This window comes from Saccopteryx bilineata, chromosome 2, assembly GCF_036850765.1.
Source record: "Saccopteryx bilineata isolate mSacBil1 chromosome 2, mSacBil1_pri_phased_curated, whole genome shotgun sequence".
NCBI lineage: Eukaryota > Metazoa > Chordata > Mammalia > Chiroptera > Emballonuridae > Saccopteryx > Saccopteryx bilineata.
The window spans coordinates 34,619,763-34,641,128 of NC_089491.1; the positions used below are offsets into that span (position 1 = coordinate 34,619,763).

The following is a 21,366-nucleotide window of genomic DNA, read 5'->3' on the forward strand; positions in this document are numbered from 1 at the left end:
GGTGGAAGGCAGCAGGCCCTGGACACCACTTGGAGCTTCTAGGCCGGGAGTGAAGACCCACCCAGGAAGGGTCAGGATCACCTATGAGCAGTGCACAGTTGACCTTTCCCTGATAATGAGACACCACAAGCCAGGTGTGATGCTCTTAGTTTCCAGATAATTCAGGACCTAGCCAAAGTCATCCCTACAGTAGTGCCACTCACCCTCACCTACAGCCCGGTATGTTTTCTTGAGTGGAAGGCAAAGGGGTTGAATTTCAGCACATAAATTCCCTAGAATTGCTAGGTGTAGCTGTGAGTGTGCGTTGTCCATTGTTCTGCAGTGTGCATCCAAGCAGAATAAAGACTGAGAGCCATTGCTGTGGCTGCTCCCTTCTGAGGCCCAGCCTCCTACCTGAACCTCCCCAGTGCTTGGCCAGCTTCTCCCTGCACACCCCAGCAGCAGGCTCTTTCTCCACTGGACAGCTAGGCTTAGGGAATCAAAGCATTATTCATAATCAGAAAACCCTGAAAACACTCAGGGCTCAAGTTAAAACACAACAGCAGGAGAAGGATTATAACTAAGTTATGGTAAATTCACCCAATGGAATAGTCATCTGACATCAAAAACAATCACTAGGAAGTTTCTGTAGCAACATAGAAAAGTATTTACAAAGTGACACTAAGTAAAAAAATTTTCCACCCAAAATTGTTTAGTATGATTGTAAATATATGACAAAATATGTTTATGTTAAAAACAAACATTACTTAGTATTTATGTTTTGGTCACTGTACTTAGTGTTATGATACACGTTACCTCACTTAGTCTCCCTGCTGCCCAGTCGGGTTGTTGGGATTTGTTCCTTTTACAGGTGAGGAAACAGAGGGTCAGAGCAGTTGCCCAGCCAGGAAGTCAGAGCTAGGACTTGAACTTGAGGCTTGGTGCTCTCTCCACCATTTAATTGTGGGATCAAGATTAGAGGAAGGGACTATCAGTAATATATTTTATTTTCTCTCAGGCTTCCTTTTTTGTTTGCATTTTTGGACATTTCTAAAGAAAGAAAGTGTTAGCAGCTCATTTGAGGGTGAGACCAGGGCGATGTTTATGATGCAAGTCCCTAACCACTTTGTTCTCTTCTCCAGGATGACATGGAAGCATACCGGACCCAGAACCGCTTTCTCAATTCTGAGATCCACCAGGTCACAAAGATCTGGAGAAAGGCAGCTGAGAAGGAGAAGGCTCTCCTGACGAAGGTGAGAGGTGGGACCCCTGTCCTGGCCATCTCTATTCCTGCCCTCTTTCCGTCTCCTCACCATCCCACCCGTCTCACTCTCCTCATTCCTCATTACCTGTCTACTTTCCCTCTGGACTCTCCCTCTGCCCTTTGTGAGTTGTCTTCCAATATCAGGTGCAGGTATTTGGAACAGAGGAAAAGGCAGGCAGTCATTGTTGCACCTCCCCCATTATTTCAAGCCCCTCACGAAGAAAGTAACTTCCATGGAATGTAAAGAGCTAGCACTTTTCTTCCACCTTTATTTTTCTCATTTTTTTTCCTTTTTGGGAGCCAGATATTAAATACCAGACACTCAAAAACAGCTGTACATATGTAAAATTAGAAAGTGACCTTGCATGCCCAGGGAAAGCCTCGGAAAAGATGTGAGGAAACCTTAAGTTCACATTTCAGGCTGATACTTGGCACAGAGACAGCCTACAACAATGAAAAAAAATTTTTTTTGAACAGCAAACCCAAGGAAAGAGGGAGAATCTGATTTCCAGAGTCACCACATTATTAGATTCAAACATCCAGTTTTCAACAAAATATATCTCACAAGGAAAGGATATCTCATTCAAAGGGAAAAAAATCAACAAAAACTGTACCTGAAAAAGACCTGATGGCAGATATACTAGACAAAGACTTTAATGCAGTTATCTTAAAGATGCTCAAAGAACTAAAGGAAGATGTAGAGAATCAATAAAGTAATGTATGAACACAATGGAATCTTAATATATAGAACACCTAAAAAGAAACCAAAAGAAATTCTGGAAATGAAAAGTACAATAACTGAATTGGAAAATGCACTAGTGAGATTCAAAGGCAGAGTTGAGCAGGCAGAAAGAATCAGTGAAGTTGAAGATAGGACAATGGAAACTATTGAATCTGAGAAACAGAAAGAAACAAGATTAGGAAAAAATAAACAGAGCCTAAGTGATCTGTGAGATTAAGTGGACCAACATCCCCATTACATTATGGGAGTCCCAGAAGGGGAAGAGAGAGACAGAGGGCCAGAGAAAATAGTGGAAGAAATAATGGCTGAAAATGTTCCATATTTAATGAAAGACATGTATATAAATATGCAAGAAGCTCAGTAAACATCAAGTTTAATACAAAATCAAAGAGACCCATACCAAAATGCATTATAATAAAATTTTCTAATGCCAAAGACCACTATCTTAAAAGCAGAGAAGTGACTCATCACATATAAGGGATTCTCAAAAAAATTATGAGATTTTTCATCAGAAACAGTGGAGACCAGATGGCATTAGAATGATATATTCAGAGTACTAAAAGATAAAAGTCATCAAACAACAATTCATATCTGGCAAAACTTTCCTTTGAAAGTGAAAGAGAAATGAAGACATTTTTAGATAAACAAAACCTGAGGGAGTTCAATACCATTAGACCTGCCGTACAAGAAAAGCTTAGGGAGCCCTACAGAGTTAAATGAAAGAACAGTAGATAGTATCTCAAAGCTGTGTGAAGAAATAAAGATCTCAATAAAGGTAAATGCATAGGCAATTATAAAAACTAGTATTGTGAAAATTGTAACTCCACTTTTTTTTTTCTACATAATTTCAGAGACTAATGCATTTAAAAGAATTATTTATGTTTTGGGGCACATAGTTTATAAAGATGTAATTTTGTGACAACAGCAACCAAAACAGTAGAAATGGAACCTTAAAGTTACAGTTTTTGTATTTTGTTGAAATTAAACTGGTATAAATTTAAATCAGAATAATATAAGTTTAGGATTCTAAATGTAATCCCCATGGTAACCACAAAGAAAATAGCTATAGGATATACATAGAAGGAAACAAGAAAGGAATTCAAACATTTTGCTACCCCAAATTAACTAAACACAAAAATGACAATGTAGGAAATGAAGGACAAAAGTTATAAGGTGTCTAGAAAACAAATAGCAAAATGACAAAAGTCCCACTTTATCAATAATTATTTTAAGTGTAAATGGGTTATTAAACTCTCCAATCAAAAGACAGATTGGCAGAATGGATAAAAACACGTGATCCAACTTTATGCTACCTACAAGAGGCTGACATTACATCCAAAGACACTAACAGATTGAATATGAAAGGGTGGAAAAGATACTTCATGCCAGTAGTAACCAAAAGAGAGCAGGGTGGCTATACTAATATCATACAAAAGACTTTAAATTTTAAAGTAGTTACAAGAGACAAAGCAAAACATTTGTTAATAAAAGAAAAGGTTCAATTAAGTGAGAAGATATAATAGTTACAAACATTTATACACTTACTAACAAGCCAACAAAGCATAGGAAGCAGAAAAATGACAGAATAGAAGGGAGACATGGGTAGTATTACAGCAATAATTCTAGACTCTTAATACCCTACTCTGAATAATGGGTAGAACAGCCAGACAGAAGATAAATAAGAGACTGGAGGGCTTGAACAACACAATAGACCAACTAGAACCCTCTACCCGACAGCAGTATCACACACATGCTCGTGTGTGTATGTGACATTTTCCAGGACAGACTATATGTTAAGTCACAAATTATGTCTCAATAGAGTTTAGAAGACAGATGTCATACAAAATATATTTTCTAACCACAATGGGTTGAAGTTAGAGGTCAATAGCAGAAATGAAACTGGAAAATTCACAAATCTGTGGAAATTAAGCAACACACTCTTAACGAATCAAAGAAGCAATCACAAGGGAAATTACAAAATATGTAAAGACACATGAAAAAGGACACACAGTGGACCAAAGCTCATGGGACGCAGTGAAAGTCTTGCCAAGGAGGAAATTTATAGCTATAAATGCTATAAAAAATAAAAATAAGGAGCTCAAATTAACAACCCAACTTTACAACTTAAGGAACCAGAAGAACCAAACCCACTTTAGCTGAAGAAAGGAAGCGATTAGAACAGAGACAAGTGAAACAGAGAACAATAGAGCAAGTCAGTGAAACCAAAAGATTTTTTTTTTTTTTTTACAGGACAGAGAGAGAGTCAGAGAGAGGGACAGACAGGGACAGACAGACAGGAACGGAGAGAGATGAGAAGAATCAATCATCAGTTTTTGTTGCAACACCTTAGTTGTTCATTGATTGCTTTCTCATATGTGCCTTGACTGGGGGCCTTCAGCAGACCGAGTAACCCCTTGCTGGAGCCAGTGACCTTGGGTCCAAGCTGGTGAGCTTTTGTTCAAATCAGCTGAGCCCGCGCTCAAGCTGGCGACCTCGGGGTCTCAAACCTGGGTCCTCCGCATCCCAGTCCAACGCTCTATCCACTGCGCCACCGTCTGGGCAGACCCAAAAGATTTTTTTAAAAGATCAACAAAATTGTTGGCCCTGGCCCGTTGGCTCAGTGATAGAGCATCGACTTGGCATGTAGATGTCCCAGGTTTGATTCCCGGTCAGAGCACACAGGAGAAGCACCAATCTGCTTCTCCCCCCCCCCCTTTTCTCTCTCTCTCTCTTCCCCTCCTGCAGCCAAGGCTCTATTGGAGCAAAGTTGGCCCGGGTGCTGAGGATGTCTCCATGGCCTCCGCCTCAGGAACTGGAATGGCTCCAGTTGCAATGGAGCAACACCCCAGATGGGCAGAGCATCATTCCCTAGTGGGCATGCTGGATGGATCTGGTCAGGCACATGCGGGAGTCTGTCTCTCTGCCTCCCTGCTTCTCACTTCAGAAAAATAAAATAAATAAAATAAATAACCCCAAAATAAAAAAATTATTTAAAAAATCAACAAAATTGATAAAACTTGAGTTAGATGGACTAAGAAAAAAAGAACACTCAAAATCAGAAATGAGTCTGACCGGGCGGTGGTGCAGTGGATAGAGTGTCGGACTGGGATGTGGAGGACCCAGGTTAGAGACCCCGAGGTTGCCAGCTTGAGCACAGGCTCATCTGGTTTGAGCAAAGCTCACCAGCTTGGACCCAAGGTTGCTGGCTCCAGCAAGGGGTTACTCGGTCTTCTGTAGCCCCACGGTCAAGGCACATACGAGAAAGCAATCAATGAACAACTAAGGTGCTGCAACAAAAAACTGATGATTGATGCTTTTCATCTCTCTCCGTTCCTGTCTGTCTGTCCCTATCTGACTCTCTCTGTCTCTGTAAAAAAAAACAACACAAAAAAAACCAGAAATGAAAGTGGTGACATTATTACTAATTCTACAAAAATAAAAAGGATTATGAGAGAGTGCTATAAACCAGTGGTCCCCAACCTTTTTTGGGCCACAGACCGGTTTAATGTCAGAAAATATTTTCATGGACCGGCCTTTAGGGTGGAACGGATAAATGCACAAAATAAAATTATGCGACCGGCGTAAAAACTGTGGTATTTTTAAATATAATTGTCGAACTTACGCGACAAGCATCAAGAGTGAGTCTTAGACGGATGTAACAGAGGGAATCTGGTCATTTTTAAAAAATAAAACAATGTTCAGACTTAAATGTAAATAAAATGGAAATAATGTAAGTTATTTATTCTTTCTCTGCGGACCGGTACCAAATGGCCCACGGACCGGTATCAGTCCGCGGCCCGGGGGTTAGGGACCACTGCTATAAACAGTTGTACATCAACAAATTGGATCGCCTGACCAGGCCGTGGTGCAGTGGATAGAGCGTTGGACTGGGACGTGGAAGACCCAGGTTCGAAAACCCGAGGTCTCTGGCTTGAGTGAGGCTCACCAGCTAGAGTGCAGGGTCGCTGTCTTGAGCATGGGATCATAGACATGACCCCATGGTCACTGGCTTGAAGCCCAAGGTCGCTGCCTTGAGCAAGGAATCACTTGCTCTGCTGCAGCCCCCTGGTCAAGGCACATATGAGAATGCAATCAGTGAACAACTAAGGAGACTAAGGAGCCGCAACGAAAAATTGATACTTCTCATCTCTCTCCCTTTCTGTCTGTCCCTACCTGACCCTCTCTTTGTCTCTGTCTCTGTCTCTGTCTCTGTCACACACACACACACACACACACAAAATTGGATCACCTAGATGAAATGGAAAAATTCCTAGAAACACAAAACCTACCAACACTAAATACAAAGAAATAGAAAGTCTGCATAGACCTATAACTAGTAAGGAGATTCAATCAGTAATCAGAAATCTCCTGACAAAGAAAGAAGGGCTTCACTGGTGAATTTTACCAAACATTTAAAGAGCTAAGACTTCTCAAGAAGGGTACAGTGTGACCAGGCAGTGACACAGTGGATAGAGCATCAGCCCCCTGAGATACAGCAGACTCAGGTTTGAGACCCTGTGGTCGCTGGCTTGAGCACAGGGTCACTGGCTTGAGCAAGTGGTCAGTGGCTCAGCTGGAGGCCCTCATCAAGGCACATATGAGAAAGCAATCAGTGAACAACTAAGGTGCCGCAGCGAAGAATTGACATTTCCCGTCTCTCTCTCTTCCTGTCTGTTTTTCCCTGTCTCTCTTTCTCTCTAAAAAAAAAAAGAGGAAAGGCTACAGACCAGTGAGGGAGTTGAATACAATCAAGATGCTGTTGGGCAGGGTTCTTTGGGGCCTAAAGAGACCTGTGTGGGCTGAGGCAGGGAGGAGGAACGGGGTGAGATGTGAGGACTGGGGAGTTGTTGAGGGGTTTGAGTAGGAGAGCCTCAGTTAGACTTTGTTTTGAGAACGCTGTAGTGCTCTGTGGACGTGCAAGGTGGGCCTGGAGGTAGGACGACTTGGGAATCTGTAGCAGAATCTCAGGAAACGGGAAGTAGAGGGAAGCAGAGGTGGGGCCTGCTGACACAGAGCAGGCCCACAGGATGGCTTAGAATTGGTGCTCAGCAAGTATCTGCAGATGGTGACCCCAGCAGGGGTACACAGAATGGCAGCCTTGCCCAGGAGGCTTCCACTCACCCATGCCAGGATGAGACAGGAGCCAGGCTGGTCCAGAGGCCGTAGCAGTGCTACAAGGCAGACCTTTCCCATCTCCATCTTACAGAGAAGGAAGACGGGGCCAGACAGGTTACCTGACTTGCCCAGCACTGCCCAGCTTGTCTAAATAGAAGCACAAAGTTCAAGGCAGGCCTTGGCCAGTTGGCTCAGTGGTAGAGCATTGGCCTGGCGTGCAGGAGTCCCGGGTTCAATTCCTGGCCAGGGCACACAGGAGAAGCGCCCACCTGCTTCTCTACTCCTCCCCCTCTCCTTCCTCTCTGTCTCTCTCTTCCCCTCCCGCAGCGAAGGCTCCATTGGAGCAAAGTTTGCCCAGGCACTGAGGATGGCTCTGTGGCCTCTGCCTCAGGCGCTAGAATGGTTCTGGTTGCAACAGAGCAACGCCCCAGATGGGCGGAGCATCGCCCCCTGGTGGGCATGCCGGGTGGATCCCAGTCGGGCACATGCAGGAGTCTGTCTGACTGCCTCCCCGTTTCCAACTTCAGAAAAAAATACAAAAAAAAAAAAAATTCAAGGCAAAGAAAGTGTGTGCACTGTCTGACCCATGAGTCAGGTGAGAGGTGGCACATTGGAGAAACAGAGGAGGCCATGTGGTGGCAGCAGCAGGCACAAGGGCAGTGTCCAGCTATCCACGTCCATCCCCCGGCACTGCTCAGTAATCCCACAGACACAGAGCCTACTCTAGCCGAGAGCCCTGGGAAGGGCTTTACACACCCCAGCTCCTCTAAACCTCGCCGGAACCCGAGGTGGTCTCTGTGTTATACACATTGTTCAGATGCAGAAACTAAGGCACAGAGAAGTGAAGTAACATGTCATAGGTCGCCCAGCCAGCAGTGGCTGAACCAAGAGGACAGTAGGCCATACAAGAGCCTGTGCTGTCTCACCCACCCCTCCCCACCTGAATCCAGCTCCAGCCCTCGGCCTGCTTGTCTCTTGCCTGGAGCCCTTTCTGCCTTACGAACCCTTGGATTTGGAGCCCATTGCCTTTTCCTTATATGAAGGGCTGGGGGCAGGGAGGGAATGAGAGGCAGAGTTGGGAGAAGGGTGTGCTGCCTAAAGCTTTCCAGGCCTCTGGGGCACCCCAAGCCCACCCTAGTGACCTGACCAGCCCCTCCCCACACCTCCTCTACAGTGTGCCTACCTCCAAGCCAAGAACTGCCAGGTGGAGAGCAAGTACCTGGCAGGGCTGCGGAGGCTGCAGGAGGCCGTGGGGAACGAGGCTGAGTGCTCCGAGCTGCTCACGCAACTCATCCAGGAGGCGCTGCAGTGGGAAGCCAGCGAGGCCTCTGCTGATGGTGCAGAGCTGAGCCCCATCAGGTGAGCCCAGTGGTGGCCAGGGCACGGCTGGCTCTGCATGACTGGGGGGTCTCCAGCCCCGCTGTGTGTGAGCCCTGAACATTTCTTACCTCCTCGCATCTTCAGATAAATGAGCATGTGGTTGGGACGGGCCTCACTTTACAACCGAGACAGTGCAGGCTCAGAGGAGGCAGTGCTTTGCCCAAGGCCACACAGCACAGGAGAGCAGCTGACCTGGGTCTGCCTCCAGAGCTTCGTTTTTTCCACTTCCCCAGGCTGCCTCCCAGAGGTGCTTGTCAGAAAGGGGAGGAGAGGAGACAAGCCATCTGCTTCCCCTTGCTGAGCACAATGGACGAGGACAGTTAAATATGACAGAAGGGGCTGTGGCTGGGGTCAGAGGCCCTTGGAGGCTGGGTAGCCCAGTGGCAGGAACCCAGGCTTTGGATCTAGACTTGGATCTCTCACTGTGTGACCTTGGACAAGTCACTTGACCTCTCAGAGCCTCATTCAGCCTCCATAAGATGTGTACAAGATCCCTGCTTTGCAAGATTACCAGGATTCAGTGAGATAGCTCATGCAGAGCACACATGGGGGAAAGTAAATGTTGAATAAATGAAAGCCACCTAGAATGGATCCCCAACTCTCCCATCAGTGTGTCATTGGTGCTCTGTTGCCCATCCATTCAGGGCTTACTGGTGAGGACGTCGGGTTCTATATTGTAGTGCAAGACTCCTTGGGCCTACGGCAGCATGGAGTAATAAGAGGATCTTTTAAGTTTGCACAGAATGAATGAATGAATGAATGTCTCTTCAGCACTTATTATGTGTCAGGCACTGTCTAGACCCGCAGCAATTTATAACAGGACCTGAGTGGGTCTTCAAGAGGCAGAGCAGGAGTTTCTCTACCCATTGTGCAGATGAGCAAACTGAAGTTCAGAGTATGAGTGACCTGTCCAGAGCTGCGTGGCTAACCCGTGGTGTAGCCAAGGCAGGAGCCCTGCCCAGGGTGTGCCCCCACCACACAGCCCCTTATCTGAGGAAGGGCTCTGCGAGGTGTTGCTAACATGGGCTTTTGCTGGCAGCGAGTATGATGAATATGGCTTTCTGACGGTGCCCAACTACGAGGTGGAAGACCTACAGCTGCTGGCCAAGATCCAGGCCCTGGAGGTGCGCTCCCACCACCTGCTGGCCCACGAGGTTCTGGAGCGGCCGCTGCGAGAGCGCTGGGCTGCACTGAGGGAGCTCGCCCCCTCCCTCGAGCTCAAGCAGCTGCTGCGGGTGGGCGTGTCCCGAGAGCACCGGCCCCGTGTCTGGAGGTGGCTGGTCCACCTCCGCGTCCAGCACCTGCAGGCCCCCGGCCGCTACCAGGAGCTGCTGAGCCGGAGCCAGACCTGCAGGCACCCTGCTGCCCGGCAGATCGAGCTGGACCTGAATCGGACCTTCCCCAACAACAAGCACTTCACCTGCCCCACCTCCAACTTCCCCGACAAGCTCCGCCGGGTGCTGTTGGCCTTCTCCTGGCAGAACCCCTCCATCGGCTACTGCCAAGGCCTGAACAGGTGAGCCCCGTGACCCAGGCGAGGACCCGGCCTTTATCTTTCAGAGCAGCCACTGTCTCTGGAGCCTCCCAAGAGCCAGGAGGCTTGATAGGATCCTCATTCTACAGATGGGGACGGGCGAGTGAAAGGACATGTTCAAGGCAGATGGGTCAGCGCTCAGGGAGGTGCCACTGCCATAGAAGGCATGGTGAACGGTCCCCTGGAGTTGTGTAATGCACAACCCAGCTCACAAATTGTGAAGTGTCTGATTTGGGGGTCATTTGCTTTAACTGAAACCCACTCAGCAGAGCAGAAGGAAAAGAGAATTTGTAAATGTTGCAGGGGAGCCTCACACATGCCAGGAAAAGAAAACAGCTAGAGACCACAGGGTCATTGGAAGCAAGCAGCTGCACAGCCCAGGAGCATCATTCAGTGTAGTCATGGAGATGAGTCCCCTGCGCGGTAGCTCTGAGATAGTACTGCTCTGCAGTGCCCTGTGGGCTGTGTGGGCTGTGGCTCTCTCACTCTACACTTCTGCTCCCTTCTCTCAGGAGACCAGCCTCTCTGTCCATCATTCCTTGGACATTTAGGGCCCGTGAAGGCTGTCAGAATGGAGACCTCAGCCCCTAAGTTTACAGCCTTTTAACTGGTCTTCCCTTTGTCTATGCCCTCATGTCCCAGGCCTAAATTCCCAAAGGAAGGAATCTGATTGGCCCAGCCTGGATTAATGTCTCCTTCTAGTCCAACAGCAGGAGACAAGGGATAGGAGTGGGCTGACCTGGTAGGGGTGTCCCCTCCAGGACAGTGAGGGATTCTCATCGGGGCCCCCTGTCATCTCAGTAGAGGCTGTGCAATCTCAGATACTTCCCAAAGCAAGTTTTGACTCAGTTGAAACATACATATGCTCAAGCAAAATTTGCTTAAGCCATTCTGCTCTTTTGTTCAGAATAGGCAGTGTGTGACATTTATTCGACACAGAATAAACATTCAGACTGCCCCTATTCAAATTGGAATGGTTCCCAAGGGTAGATATTTTTGATACTTTATTTCCAGCCTAAACTGGGTGAAATTGAGAATATAGGGATACAATTAGTGGGAATTCTGAGTTAAACTCCAGAACAGTTTGCCTGTGCTAAAGAGGCATGGGGAGATCCCTGCAGCAGAAGGGGTCTTGAGCCGCCTAGAAAGAAAGAAGCTTCTCTCTGCGTCAAAAGAGGCAGGGGTACATAGGAACACCTGAGGCAGGGGTACATAGGAACACCTGAGGCAGGGGTACATAGGAACACCTGAGACCAAGGGGAGGGACTGACCCCCCCAGAGCATTTCTTTACTTCTTTCTCTGTGTGCTTTTTTCTTAACCAATTATTGGTATTTAGGAAAATATTTATGTTACTCCTTTAAATAGGAAGTATTTGTAATAGAACCTGTTCAAATGTAGACAGTGCTGCTGCTTTCCTTTCAAAGACTCTTAAACCCAACCCTACAGGCCCTTTTCACTTATTGAGTGCCACCATCTAGTGGCAGCCACAGGAACTGCATGTGTCGTGTCTTCACACGCAACAAATCCTGCCTGTTTAGAGGATGATAGAAATGACTTAGTGCTCATTTAAAGCAAACATTTTAAAGCCATTAGCCTCTAAAATATAAGTGGAGTGCTCTAAAAGTTGTTCTCCTCCCATTACCACACTCCCTTCTCTGTAGATCCACTGGGCCTACTTGCCTCAAGTTGCAGTCTGCCTGCAGCCCTGAGCAGTTAGTAGGCCCTAGCTGGTGCCAGCAGCCTCTCATCACTGACCTTTTAATGTGCAGAAATCTGGCCCGATGCTGGCAGCCCGCTCCTGGACTGAGCACATCCTGGGGCTCCAGTAGAATGGGCTGAGGTGGAGACAACACCAGGGTAGACTTGGGGAGCCCTGGGTTCTATTTCCACTCTGTTGCCAACTGACTGTGACCAACCTTGAGCAAGTCACTTTTGCCTTCTGGGCCTCAGTCTTATTGTGTCTGTAATGTATTTGTCTAGACCAGTAGGATGCAGCTGCCAGAAGCCTTGTCTTGTAAGTTTCTGAGGCGGCCTCCAGACTGGGTGAGAAAGAGTGCCAAGATCAGTTAGCTACGTCTGCCCTGGGCATAGTCAGAGTCATCCCTAAACTAAATGACCCCTGAACCCCCTAACCACCACACCACCCCTCTACCACCTTCACCCAGCTCGGAGGGTTAGTCTCTTCTGTTCCCAGGAGACCTGTGACTCTTCTCTGCATCCACTCACCTCAGACCGTGAGGGTTTGTACAAATATTTTAGTCAGAATGGAGAGGAATTCCTTCTCAATCTACTGGGGAGATAAAAGGAATTTCATTTTTCTTTTGAGAATTGTCCCTCTTTTATTTGTTTGTATTTTTCTGAAATAAGAAGCAAGGAGGCAAAGAGACAGACTCCCACATGTGCCCGACTAGGATCTACTAGGCATGCTCACTAGGGGTGCTCCGCTGTAACCAGAGCCACTCTAGCGCCTGAGGCGGAGGCCATGGAGCCATCCTCAGTGCCCGGGCCAACTTTGCTCCAGTGGAGTCTTGGCTGCAGGAGGGGAAGAGAGAGACAGAGAGGAAGGAGAGGGGGAGGGGTGGAGAAGCAGATGGGCGCTTCTCCTGTGTGCCCTGGCCGGGAATTGAACCTGGGACCTCCACAAGCCAGGCCAACGCTCTAACACTGAGCCAGCTGGCCAGGGCGAGAATTGGCCTTCTTTTAAAAAAAAGATAAAACAAAAAACATGAACCTGAGAAGAGACTGGAGGTCATGAGTCCAATCCGGGGAAAGCCCAGAGAAGGATACATATCTGGACAACGCAGTGTGCTCTGTAGCCCATCAAGAGTGTGAGCCTTCCCAGTGCTATAAAGTGGGGCCCCCCTAAGGATGCTCAGGGGGTGCACTAGACAGAAGGGCCTCCCCTGCCCCACTGGACAGCGTTGGGTTCGAAGGTTCTTTTCACTGCAAGATTTCTCAGGGGCTTCTCTCAGAGATCGTGTGCCGTACACCTCTCAGTGGGAGCTAGAGTGTACAGCATTCCCTGAACATCTTTGAATATGGGATGGACAGGTACATTCTGGGAAGTATCTTATTGGATTAGCCTCAGAAGAGATCCATCAGGAAAGATGGGAGACTTTTCTGCTCAGCACTGTGGGTGTTTCCTTTCTTCCCCACGATCTCATTAGAGCCTATGATAACTTGAGGGGGGAGGGGAAGCAAAGGAAAGAAAGCACTTTGTGTATTGAGCACCTGATATGTGCTAGACGGTGAGCCGAGCACGGTAAGGGCTGTCTTCTCGCTCCGAATGCTTCACAGCCCTGAGAGGTCGATGTTATTAATACCACTTAATTGGTGAAAGGCTCAGAGAGGTAGGCATATTTGCAAAGATCTCAAAGCCTATGGATATGAAGATGAGGATAGCTAACATTTATAAAGCACTCAGCACATGTCAGGCACTCGGCTGGGAATTTAACATGTGTTAACTGTATTTATCCTCATAACAGCCCTGTGTTTATTAGGAGGATGCTGAGGTTCAGAGAAGTTAAGTAACTTGCCTAGGGTCACCCGGCAAGGAAGTGACAGGACCAGGATTCAGACCCAGGGAACAGGACTTTAAAGCCCATGCTCTAAGATCAGGGGTCTCAAACTCGCGGCCCGCCGAACAATTTTGTGCGGCCCGCAGACTAATCCACGAAGTTCAAAATATTTTGGATAAAATTAAGTAAGCCCGTGGATTAGTCTGCGGGCCGCACAAAATTGTTCAGTGGGCCGCATGTGGCCCACGGGCCGCGAGTTTGAGACCCCTGCTCTAAGATGATCTCCATTGCCCTGGAAATCCCCTATATAGTCCTCCCCAAAAGCATGTTTGTTCCACCTCAGGTACCAAGAACACCAGTCTGGTTAGGGAGTGGGACCCAGGAGCCTCTGCCGTGCACTGCCTGGCTGTGACTTCTCCGGGTCACTCCAGGCCTACTTCCCTCCCCACAGGCTGGCAGCCATCGCTCTGCTGGTCCTAGAAGAAGAGGAGAGTGCCTTCTGGTGCCTGGTGGCCATTGTGGAGACCATCATGCCAGCTGATTACTATAGCAAGACGCTGACAGCATCCCAGGTAGGTAGGGCAGGGACGGGACTTAGGGGTTATGCAGTCGCCCGAGTTGTTCCTACAAGCCAGTGAATCTTGGAAAAGTCAGGACTTTCTCAGGCCTCCACTTATCCCTCTGTGCAATGGGCCAGTACCCCTCAATGGCTCGCTAGGAAGTTCTGGTAAGTTGATAGTCTTTACAATTTGGGGGACTTTGCCCACAGGATGGACTGTTGTTATTTCAGTGGTAACATTATGTCATTAGAAACAGTTGGCTTCCTGCGGAGGGGAGGAGAAGAAAATCTAGTGTCACCTGCTATTTGCCAGTAAAGAATTTCAAAACAGAGGTTAAGTGGGGTGGGAGATGGGACTGGGAGGAAGGAGGTGGTGACGATTCCTCACACGCTCATCGCTTCCTGCCAAGAAGCACGCTGCCTCCACCGTCTCATGACCTCCTCTGCCATCTGGGCACAGCCCAGCCTGGAGCTGGCAAACTGAGTCAGAGTCAGGCCCTCCAGTAATCAGCTGTTTGGCCTTGGCAAGTGACGTCGCCTCTCTGACCCCGTGCTTGTCTGCTTTTGAATGGGAGGAACACTACTTCTTGGGTTTGTTGGGAGTTGTAACTGAAAAACCATTTCAAACCTCCATCTCTACCATCCCATGTCTCCTGCCTCACCCCTGTCCTGTTCTTGCTGCGTCGGCACCATCTGCTTTGCGGAGACAGGCCACCTAGAGGGAGCTTTCCGACATCCCAGCCCCAAACCTACCAAGCCATGCCTGCGCGCCCATCCTGTCTGCCTTCCTGCTGCGGTTGTCCAACACCAATCCCGCCTTCAGGGACACCCGCCTGGGTGGGGGCTCAGGAGCCAGAGGTTGGCGGGTGTGGAGTAGAAAGGCCAGGCTGGAGATCGGGACGTAGGCGTCACAGGAACTAGGTGGTGACTTGGGTAAAGATGCGTTTGGCTGCATGGAAGGAAGCCTAAAGCAGCTAAAATGGAGGATTCTTCTTAGGTCATGGCAAAGCTGACGGCTCCTTCCAGCCCTCTGCTCTGCCATCCTGGCATGTGGCTTTCATCCTCCTGCCTGTCATCCTGTGGTCGCAGGACGGCTGCACCACCACTGGCATGGTGCCGTGGCCCAGGCTGGAGGAAGCGGGGGTGAAAGGCAGGACCTGGCTCCCTTTCACAGCTTTCCCCGGTCCCGCAGTCCCTGCTTCCTCCTCCTGGGCAGAACCGAATCACACGGCACCTCTAGTTGCAAGGCAGGCTGGGAAATGGTCCATATTTTATTTTCACGTTCTAACAGCTCTGAAGTTGAGGTATGTTGTATAACCAGTGTGTTATGGTGGGTTGTTTATTCGATTGTTGTTGTTTTTTTGTTTTCACTTTTTCGGATAAAAAATTTTGAATGTCCATAAATATTGAGAAAAAGTATATGAACCTCCATGTATCCAATTACATAGTTTCAATAATTATCAATACTGGGGGGCCCTGATGTGTAGTCTAAACCTCCACCCACTCCTCCCACTCTGAGGAGCTCAAAGTAAGTCTCAGACATCATTTCAGCTCATCCATAACTTCTCCAGGAGGTTCAGTGGCATCTTAAAGTGGATGAATGACCCTAAGTTTTGAGCTGGACACTAGACCTCCACAGCAGACTCGGGCCGGGAGAGGAAGGCAGGAAGGAAGCTCGTCCCGCAGCCCACAGCTAACACCTGCCGGAGGACTGCAGGGGACGGGAGGGCTGAGACAGCAGCAGTGACAGGAAAATGGCGCAACGGGAGACTCACGGCCGGTCTTGGAGGCGGGAGGCCAGCTACAAAAGAACCAGTCTTACAGCCAGGAAAGGGGCCAGTGCCGAGAGAACCAGCACAGTCAAGTAAAGCAAGGGTGGAGCCGTGACAGGGACCACCGGAGAGGTCACTCAGCCATCTTCCAGCAGCACCCTCCTTTGGGAGGGTTCCTTGATGTTCAGGGTAGCAGAACAGTGTGACTCCCTGCAGGACCTCCGCCAAACAGGCCCAGAGCCTCTTGTGCGTCAGGCCCAGACTGGGTGGAGAAGCAGCCATGTGTCAGCTGGTACAAGCCTGAGCTCCTTCTTAGCTTGAGGGGCAAAGGGGCCAAAACTCCACTGGCCACAACCTTAACAGCCCACGGAGACCCCTGTGTCAAAGCCCAGTGCTCTAGCCCAGGGCCGCAGAGGGACATGCCGCAGCCAGGCTGCCTCTGTGCCCCTGGGCAGGACGGGACCCATGCTGAGAGTCCAGGACTGTGTGGCTGGGTGAAGGGCAGGCAGGGCAAGAGGTAGCCTCTTCCCTGGGGCCGCCCCTTCCCCGGGCAGCAGCTGACGGGCCCTCACGCGGTCTCTAGGTGGACCAGCGAGTGCTCCAGGACCTGCTCTCCGAGAAGCTGCCCAGGCTGATGGCCCACCTGGGGCAGCACCGTGTGGACCTCTCCTTCATCACCTTCAACTGGTTCCTCGTGGTCTTTGCCGACAGTCTCATCAGCAGTATCCTCCTCCAAGTCTGGGACGCCTTCCTGTATGAGGGCACCAAGGTAGGGCACTGCCAGTGGGTGAGGAGGTGGGTCCTGGGCAAGACCCTTCATCCTCTAGGTCCCGATTCTGCCCCTGGAAAATGGGAGGACAGTGACACATGTCAGGGCTGGTGAGGACATCTGCTGGGAGCATGGCTTTGTAAATTAAAGTGCTTTGCACAAATGAAGGGAAGTGGTTCTGCCTCCACAGTTGGGGGAGATTGCTTTCCCTGGAGAGGCAGCATGAGCACAGCCCAGGAGACCCATCCCGCTTCCGTCCATTGCCCTCCAGTCCCCTGAGCCCCTCCTCTTCCGTCCCCTGGGCCCCTCCTCTTCCTGTCTGTACCAAGCCCTGGATTGGAGGGTCTGGTGACAGACAGCTCTGCCCCTGACCTTGCCAGGAGACCCTAGGCAGGGCCTCTCACACTACCTGATGTGTGGGTTCCCCTCCTTCTGGGGATTACCTGCCCTGGACCCCGGCCCCACCTGGCCCCCGCCTTGCCCCCAGGTGGTGTTCCGCTATGCCTTGGCCATTTTCAAGTACAACGAGGAGAAGATCCTGAGGCTGCAGGACAGCCTGGAGATCTACCAGTACCTGCGCTTCTTCACCAAGACCATCTGCAACAGCCGGTGAGAACCCACACCTGCCCTCTCCACTACTCCCACCACTCGCATCTGCTCATATGTCACCTCCTCCAAGAAGCCTTCTCTGACCAACCTTTCCTTAGTGGGTTAGAGTTCCCGTAGTCAGCCCTAAGCTTCCTCCTGCCGTAGTACATAGGACTTTGGTTGGAAATTGTCTTCTTCCTCACCCCAGGGGTCAAGGGCCTTAGCCATGTGGGCAGGATGAATGCAGACCTGCCTAGGAAAGCAAAGTGAGTGCGGGCCATGGATACGGTGCTCTGGACTGACTCTGCTCTCCCTTCAGGAAGCTGATGAACATCGCCTTCAGCGACATGAACCCCTTTCCTATGAAACAGCTGCTGCAGTTACGGACAGCCCACCGGGAGCGACTGGAGGCTGAGCTTCGGGAGCTGGAGCAGCTCAAGGCCGAATACTTGGAGACCCGGGCTTCCCTGGACCCAGTGGTGCCTGAGGGCTGCACCAGCGAGGATGAGGGGGACGGGGAGGCCTGACTTGGCCACCTGCACTCCCCAAAGCCCTTTCTCACCCTCGACTGGAAGGCCAACAGGAGGAGGCCATAGAGCAATAGTCCAGCCTCCTGAGCCCCATCGCCCTGTGATGCTGGGCAAGTCTCTCCCCCTCCGGGCTGCCCAGTGTTCCCGTCAGCACACTGTCTGCTGGCTGGGCTGTCTCAGGAGCACACGCCCAGGGATGCTGCCCCTTTCTCACTTCCTCCCAGAGCACTTCAGCAGGCAAACAAGAGCACTGTCTTTATGGGAAACCTTGAATGTTCTCTTAAGTTTATCTGTGTAAAGCAGTGTAAATATGGGAACTAGTTCACAAGCTTTGTACCTTGCATGGTTCTCAGTAACTGCCCATTCTGGGAGAGCCCACCACTAGGGCCTTCCCGGCCTGGGACATCCCTGGCTGCGGTCTCAGTGGGCACCTCTCCAGGGCCACACACACACACACACACCCCGTTCCCGAGCAGGAGGCCCTGCGCACTGGGTTTCTGTCTGTCTGGGCGAGAACACCACTCCCATACAGTGCCGCGGGGCCTGCGTTCAGGCTTGGCGGCTCCCGTCTGCCGCAGCCGGCTTCCTGAGCTTTGTGCCTGTGCTCTTCCTGCTCACGGCCCACCTGGGGCAAGGGGTCACAGGAAAACCCTCACCCCCACCAACAGGAACTTCAGGAACTTATTGTGGGGGTTGGGCAGCGAGCCCTGGGTCAGTCGTCCAACCTGATCTCGCCCCACCAACCTAGTTGGCCAGAACAAGAAGAGTCACCTCCTGTCTGAAACTGGCTGTGTGGACGGTGAGGAAAAGGCCGCCAGAGGGGACAGCTGCAGCCAGGCCCCGAGTCAGGGCTGTCAGGAACTCGGTTTCAGTTCTGGGCTCCTCCAGGCCCCTCCTCAGCAGACAGAGGCTTCCACCGTCCCCCTCAAGGACGAGAGTCAAGGCCGCGCAGTGACTGCGGCAGCTCGCTTGGCGGAACGCATGGCTGAGCTGGTCTGGCCGTGAGCTTGGCAGTCTGGCATGAAGGACTGGGCGTGCGGGGTCCTCACAGGGAAACCGGGCTGACTGAGGCGCCTGCCCAGGGCTGCGGACCAGAGGCAGGCCCTCTGTCACTCACAGGTGTGCACTTGGCTGGCACAGCAGGCCCCAGACCCCGCACACCGCCCTCCACAGCCCTGGGGAGGAACGGGCGGCTTCCTTCCCTTCCCTGTTCACAGGGGCTGCCGATTGGCCAAGGACGCGGGCTTCCTGCAGATTCCCCACACGGGCTTGATGGCCTTTCTCATTTACACTCGGCTTTTTCCATGTGCTGAGAACCCCTCATCACGAGCCGGTACCTGTGAAGCGTGACGGAGGTTGGACTGGGGGTCCTGGCTGTACCCCGACAGGCTGTGTGCCGTAACCCAGAGGGCCGTCGTTGGGGAGATGGCGGTGACACTGGCGCTGAGCCTGGTGTCCGGTCCCTGCACAGAGTGGCGGGCTCGGGCCTGCAGAAGGCCCCAGGCTGCAGGACAGGCTGAGCCTCGCTGGTCCCACACACTCCAGCCTTGAAAACCCAGCCCCTTCCTCAGCAGTACGGGAACGAGCCCAGTCAGACAGGGCTGCCGATAAATGGCACCTCCTCCCGTCTTCCCTCCATCCTGCTCCCCACATCTTTCTTCTTCCTCTCCAACCCTAGCCCATTCTCTCCCTCTTCCCCTCCTTCATCCTTCCTCATCCTCCCTCTTCCCCTCCCTCATTCTCCCTCTTCCCCTCCCTCATCCTCCCTCTTCCCCTCCCCCATCCTCCCTCTTCTCCTCCTTCATCCTCCCTCATCCTCCCTCTTCCCCTCCTTCATCCTTCCTCATCCTCCCTCTTCCCCTCCCTCATCCTCCCTCTTCCCCTCCCTCATCCTCCCTCTTCTCCTCCCCATCCTCCCTTTTCCCCTCCCTCATCCTCCCTCTTCCCCTCATCCTCCCTCTTCCCCTCCCTCATCGTCCCTCTTCCCCTCCCCCATCCTCCCTCTTCCTCCTCCCACTTGCCTCCCCCTCTCCAGCTTCTCACCATCCATTTCCTGTTACTCCTCCCGTCAGAGGGGCAGCGCTGCCCAGAGCTGGGTGCCTGCACCTGCCCTGCCCCACAGGGGACGGGGTGAGACTGCAGTCAACCCAGCACTGTGTAACCGTTTTGTTTTGTTTTTGAATTTTTACTTACTGATTTTGGTGAAAGAAAGAAAAGGAAAGAAAGAGAAACATTGATTTGTTGTTCCACTTATTTGTGCCTTCATTGGTTAATTCCTGTATGTGCCCTGACTGAGGATTGAATTGTGGATTGAACCGCAATCTTGGAGTGTCTGGATGATGAGCTACCCGGCCAACCTGACCAGGTCCCTGTGTGGCTACACCGTGGAATCGCCTAAGCATCTTTTTAAAAATCCTAGTGCTGACCCCACTCGGAGCCTGTTGTGGGGTATGGGCATTATGATACACTGAGGTTTGGGGACCACAAAGCAATGAGGACTGACTGATGGGGCCTCCCCCAGCCTTGAAGAGGGAGCTAGAGGCAGACGCAGGAATGAGAACTGCCCGTCCTAGAGCACCACCCCACAACAAGCCAAGCTCAGTTTACAGGGAGGAGACCAAGACTCAGGTTAACTTGGCCCAAAGTCACACAGCCACTGAGTTTAAGCCATGCCCAAACCTAGAGGCCCTAAGTGCAAAACCAGGGAGGGCTCCTCCCAGCTCACCTCCCTTTGTATGGAGCCTAGAGCCCCCACCTCCCCACCCTCTGCAAGCCTTCACCCTTCCCAGGGGAAAGGGAAGGCTGCACCGTGGTCTCCTGAGTGGTGGAGGGCCTGTGGGAATAGCTCAGGCAGAGGAAAATGGGAGGAAGAACCAGCCCTGAACCGGCTGTAACAGGTCGCAGGGATAGGTGGGGTAGTCACTCCTGACAAAGTGTGGGGCTGCTGCTGCTAGAGACCGCCCACCCTCCCTCTGCTCTGCCTGAAGGGCGTTTGGGGCCTACCCCTGGTGTCAGGTTCTCTGCCCTGCACCACAGCTGTCGCCCCCATCCCCAGAGGCCTCTGCCTTCCAGGGCTGGAGGATCTGATCCCTCACAGCCCCCACTTTCCTACCCTAGGGGATGGGACTTCTTGCTCAAAGCATCCCTCTCCAGACATTAGACCCCCAGCAAGCTGAGGTCTACACTCCATTCTACAGGGGAGGGGGAAGGAGTTACCCTGGGCACCGTCCTGGGCCAAAATCCCCTAGAATAAAAGGACTCTCAAAGGAGGAGGCGGGGCCTGGGGGCACTTTGGGAGGCCCCCCTCACCCCAGCCACAGACAACCTGTGTTCAGGGCTACTCGCCCACACACTCAGAACCTCACCTCCCGGGAGCTGCTGCTCGCTCTTTCTCAGCTCACTCTCCCATGGGCACAGGGCCATATGGTAGAGAAAGCTCCGTGTTGGACAGGTAGGTGAAGAACTTGCCTCTCACACACACACTTATCTGGTCCCTTACATGGCAGGTTAAACAAAGCAGGCCATGTTGACACATAGGGAAGAAAGGTGTTGGTTTCCTGGCCCTTCCCAATCAGCAGTATGGCCCAGTAGGGTACAGGAAGATGGGCCCAACTT

At 51.0% G+C, this 21,366-nt stretch overlaps 1 protein-coding gene across 3 annotated transcripts in view; it reads left to right on the forward strand.

Annotated features, from left to right (window-relative positions):
- TBC1D2 (TBC1 domain family member 2) overlaps nucleotides 1-19,964 on the forward strand; it is a 50,670-nt gene extending 30,706 nt beyond the window's left edge. For 2 of the 3 annotated variants that reach the window (XM_066256665.1, XM_066256666.1), the window contains 7 exons: nucleotides 1,122-1,232; nucleotides 8,275-8,459; nucleotides 9,520-9,996; nucleotides 13,985-14,105; nucleotides 16,448-16,633; nucleotides 17,121-17,242; nucleotides 17,541-17,882. In XM_066256665.1, coding sequence (XP_066112762.1) covers nucleotides 1,122-1,232; nucleotides 8,275-8,459; nucleotides 9,520-9,996; nucleotides 13,985-14,105; nucleotides 16,448-16,633; nucleotides 17,121-17,242; nucleotides 17,541-17,748 — 1,410 coding nt within the window. In that variant the 3' untranslated portion in view covers nucleotides 17,749-17,882. Of the gene's footprint in view, nucleotides 1-1,121; nucleotides 1,233-8,274; nucleotides 8,460-9,519; nucleotides 9,997-13,984; nucleotides 14,106-16,447; nucleotides 16,634-17,120; nucleotides 17,243-17,540 lie in introns of all 3 variants that reach the window. The other variant, XM_066256667.1, reaches the window with a different exon arrangement.
- The last annotated feature ends 1,402 nt before the right edge of the window (nucleotides 19,965-21,366 follow it).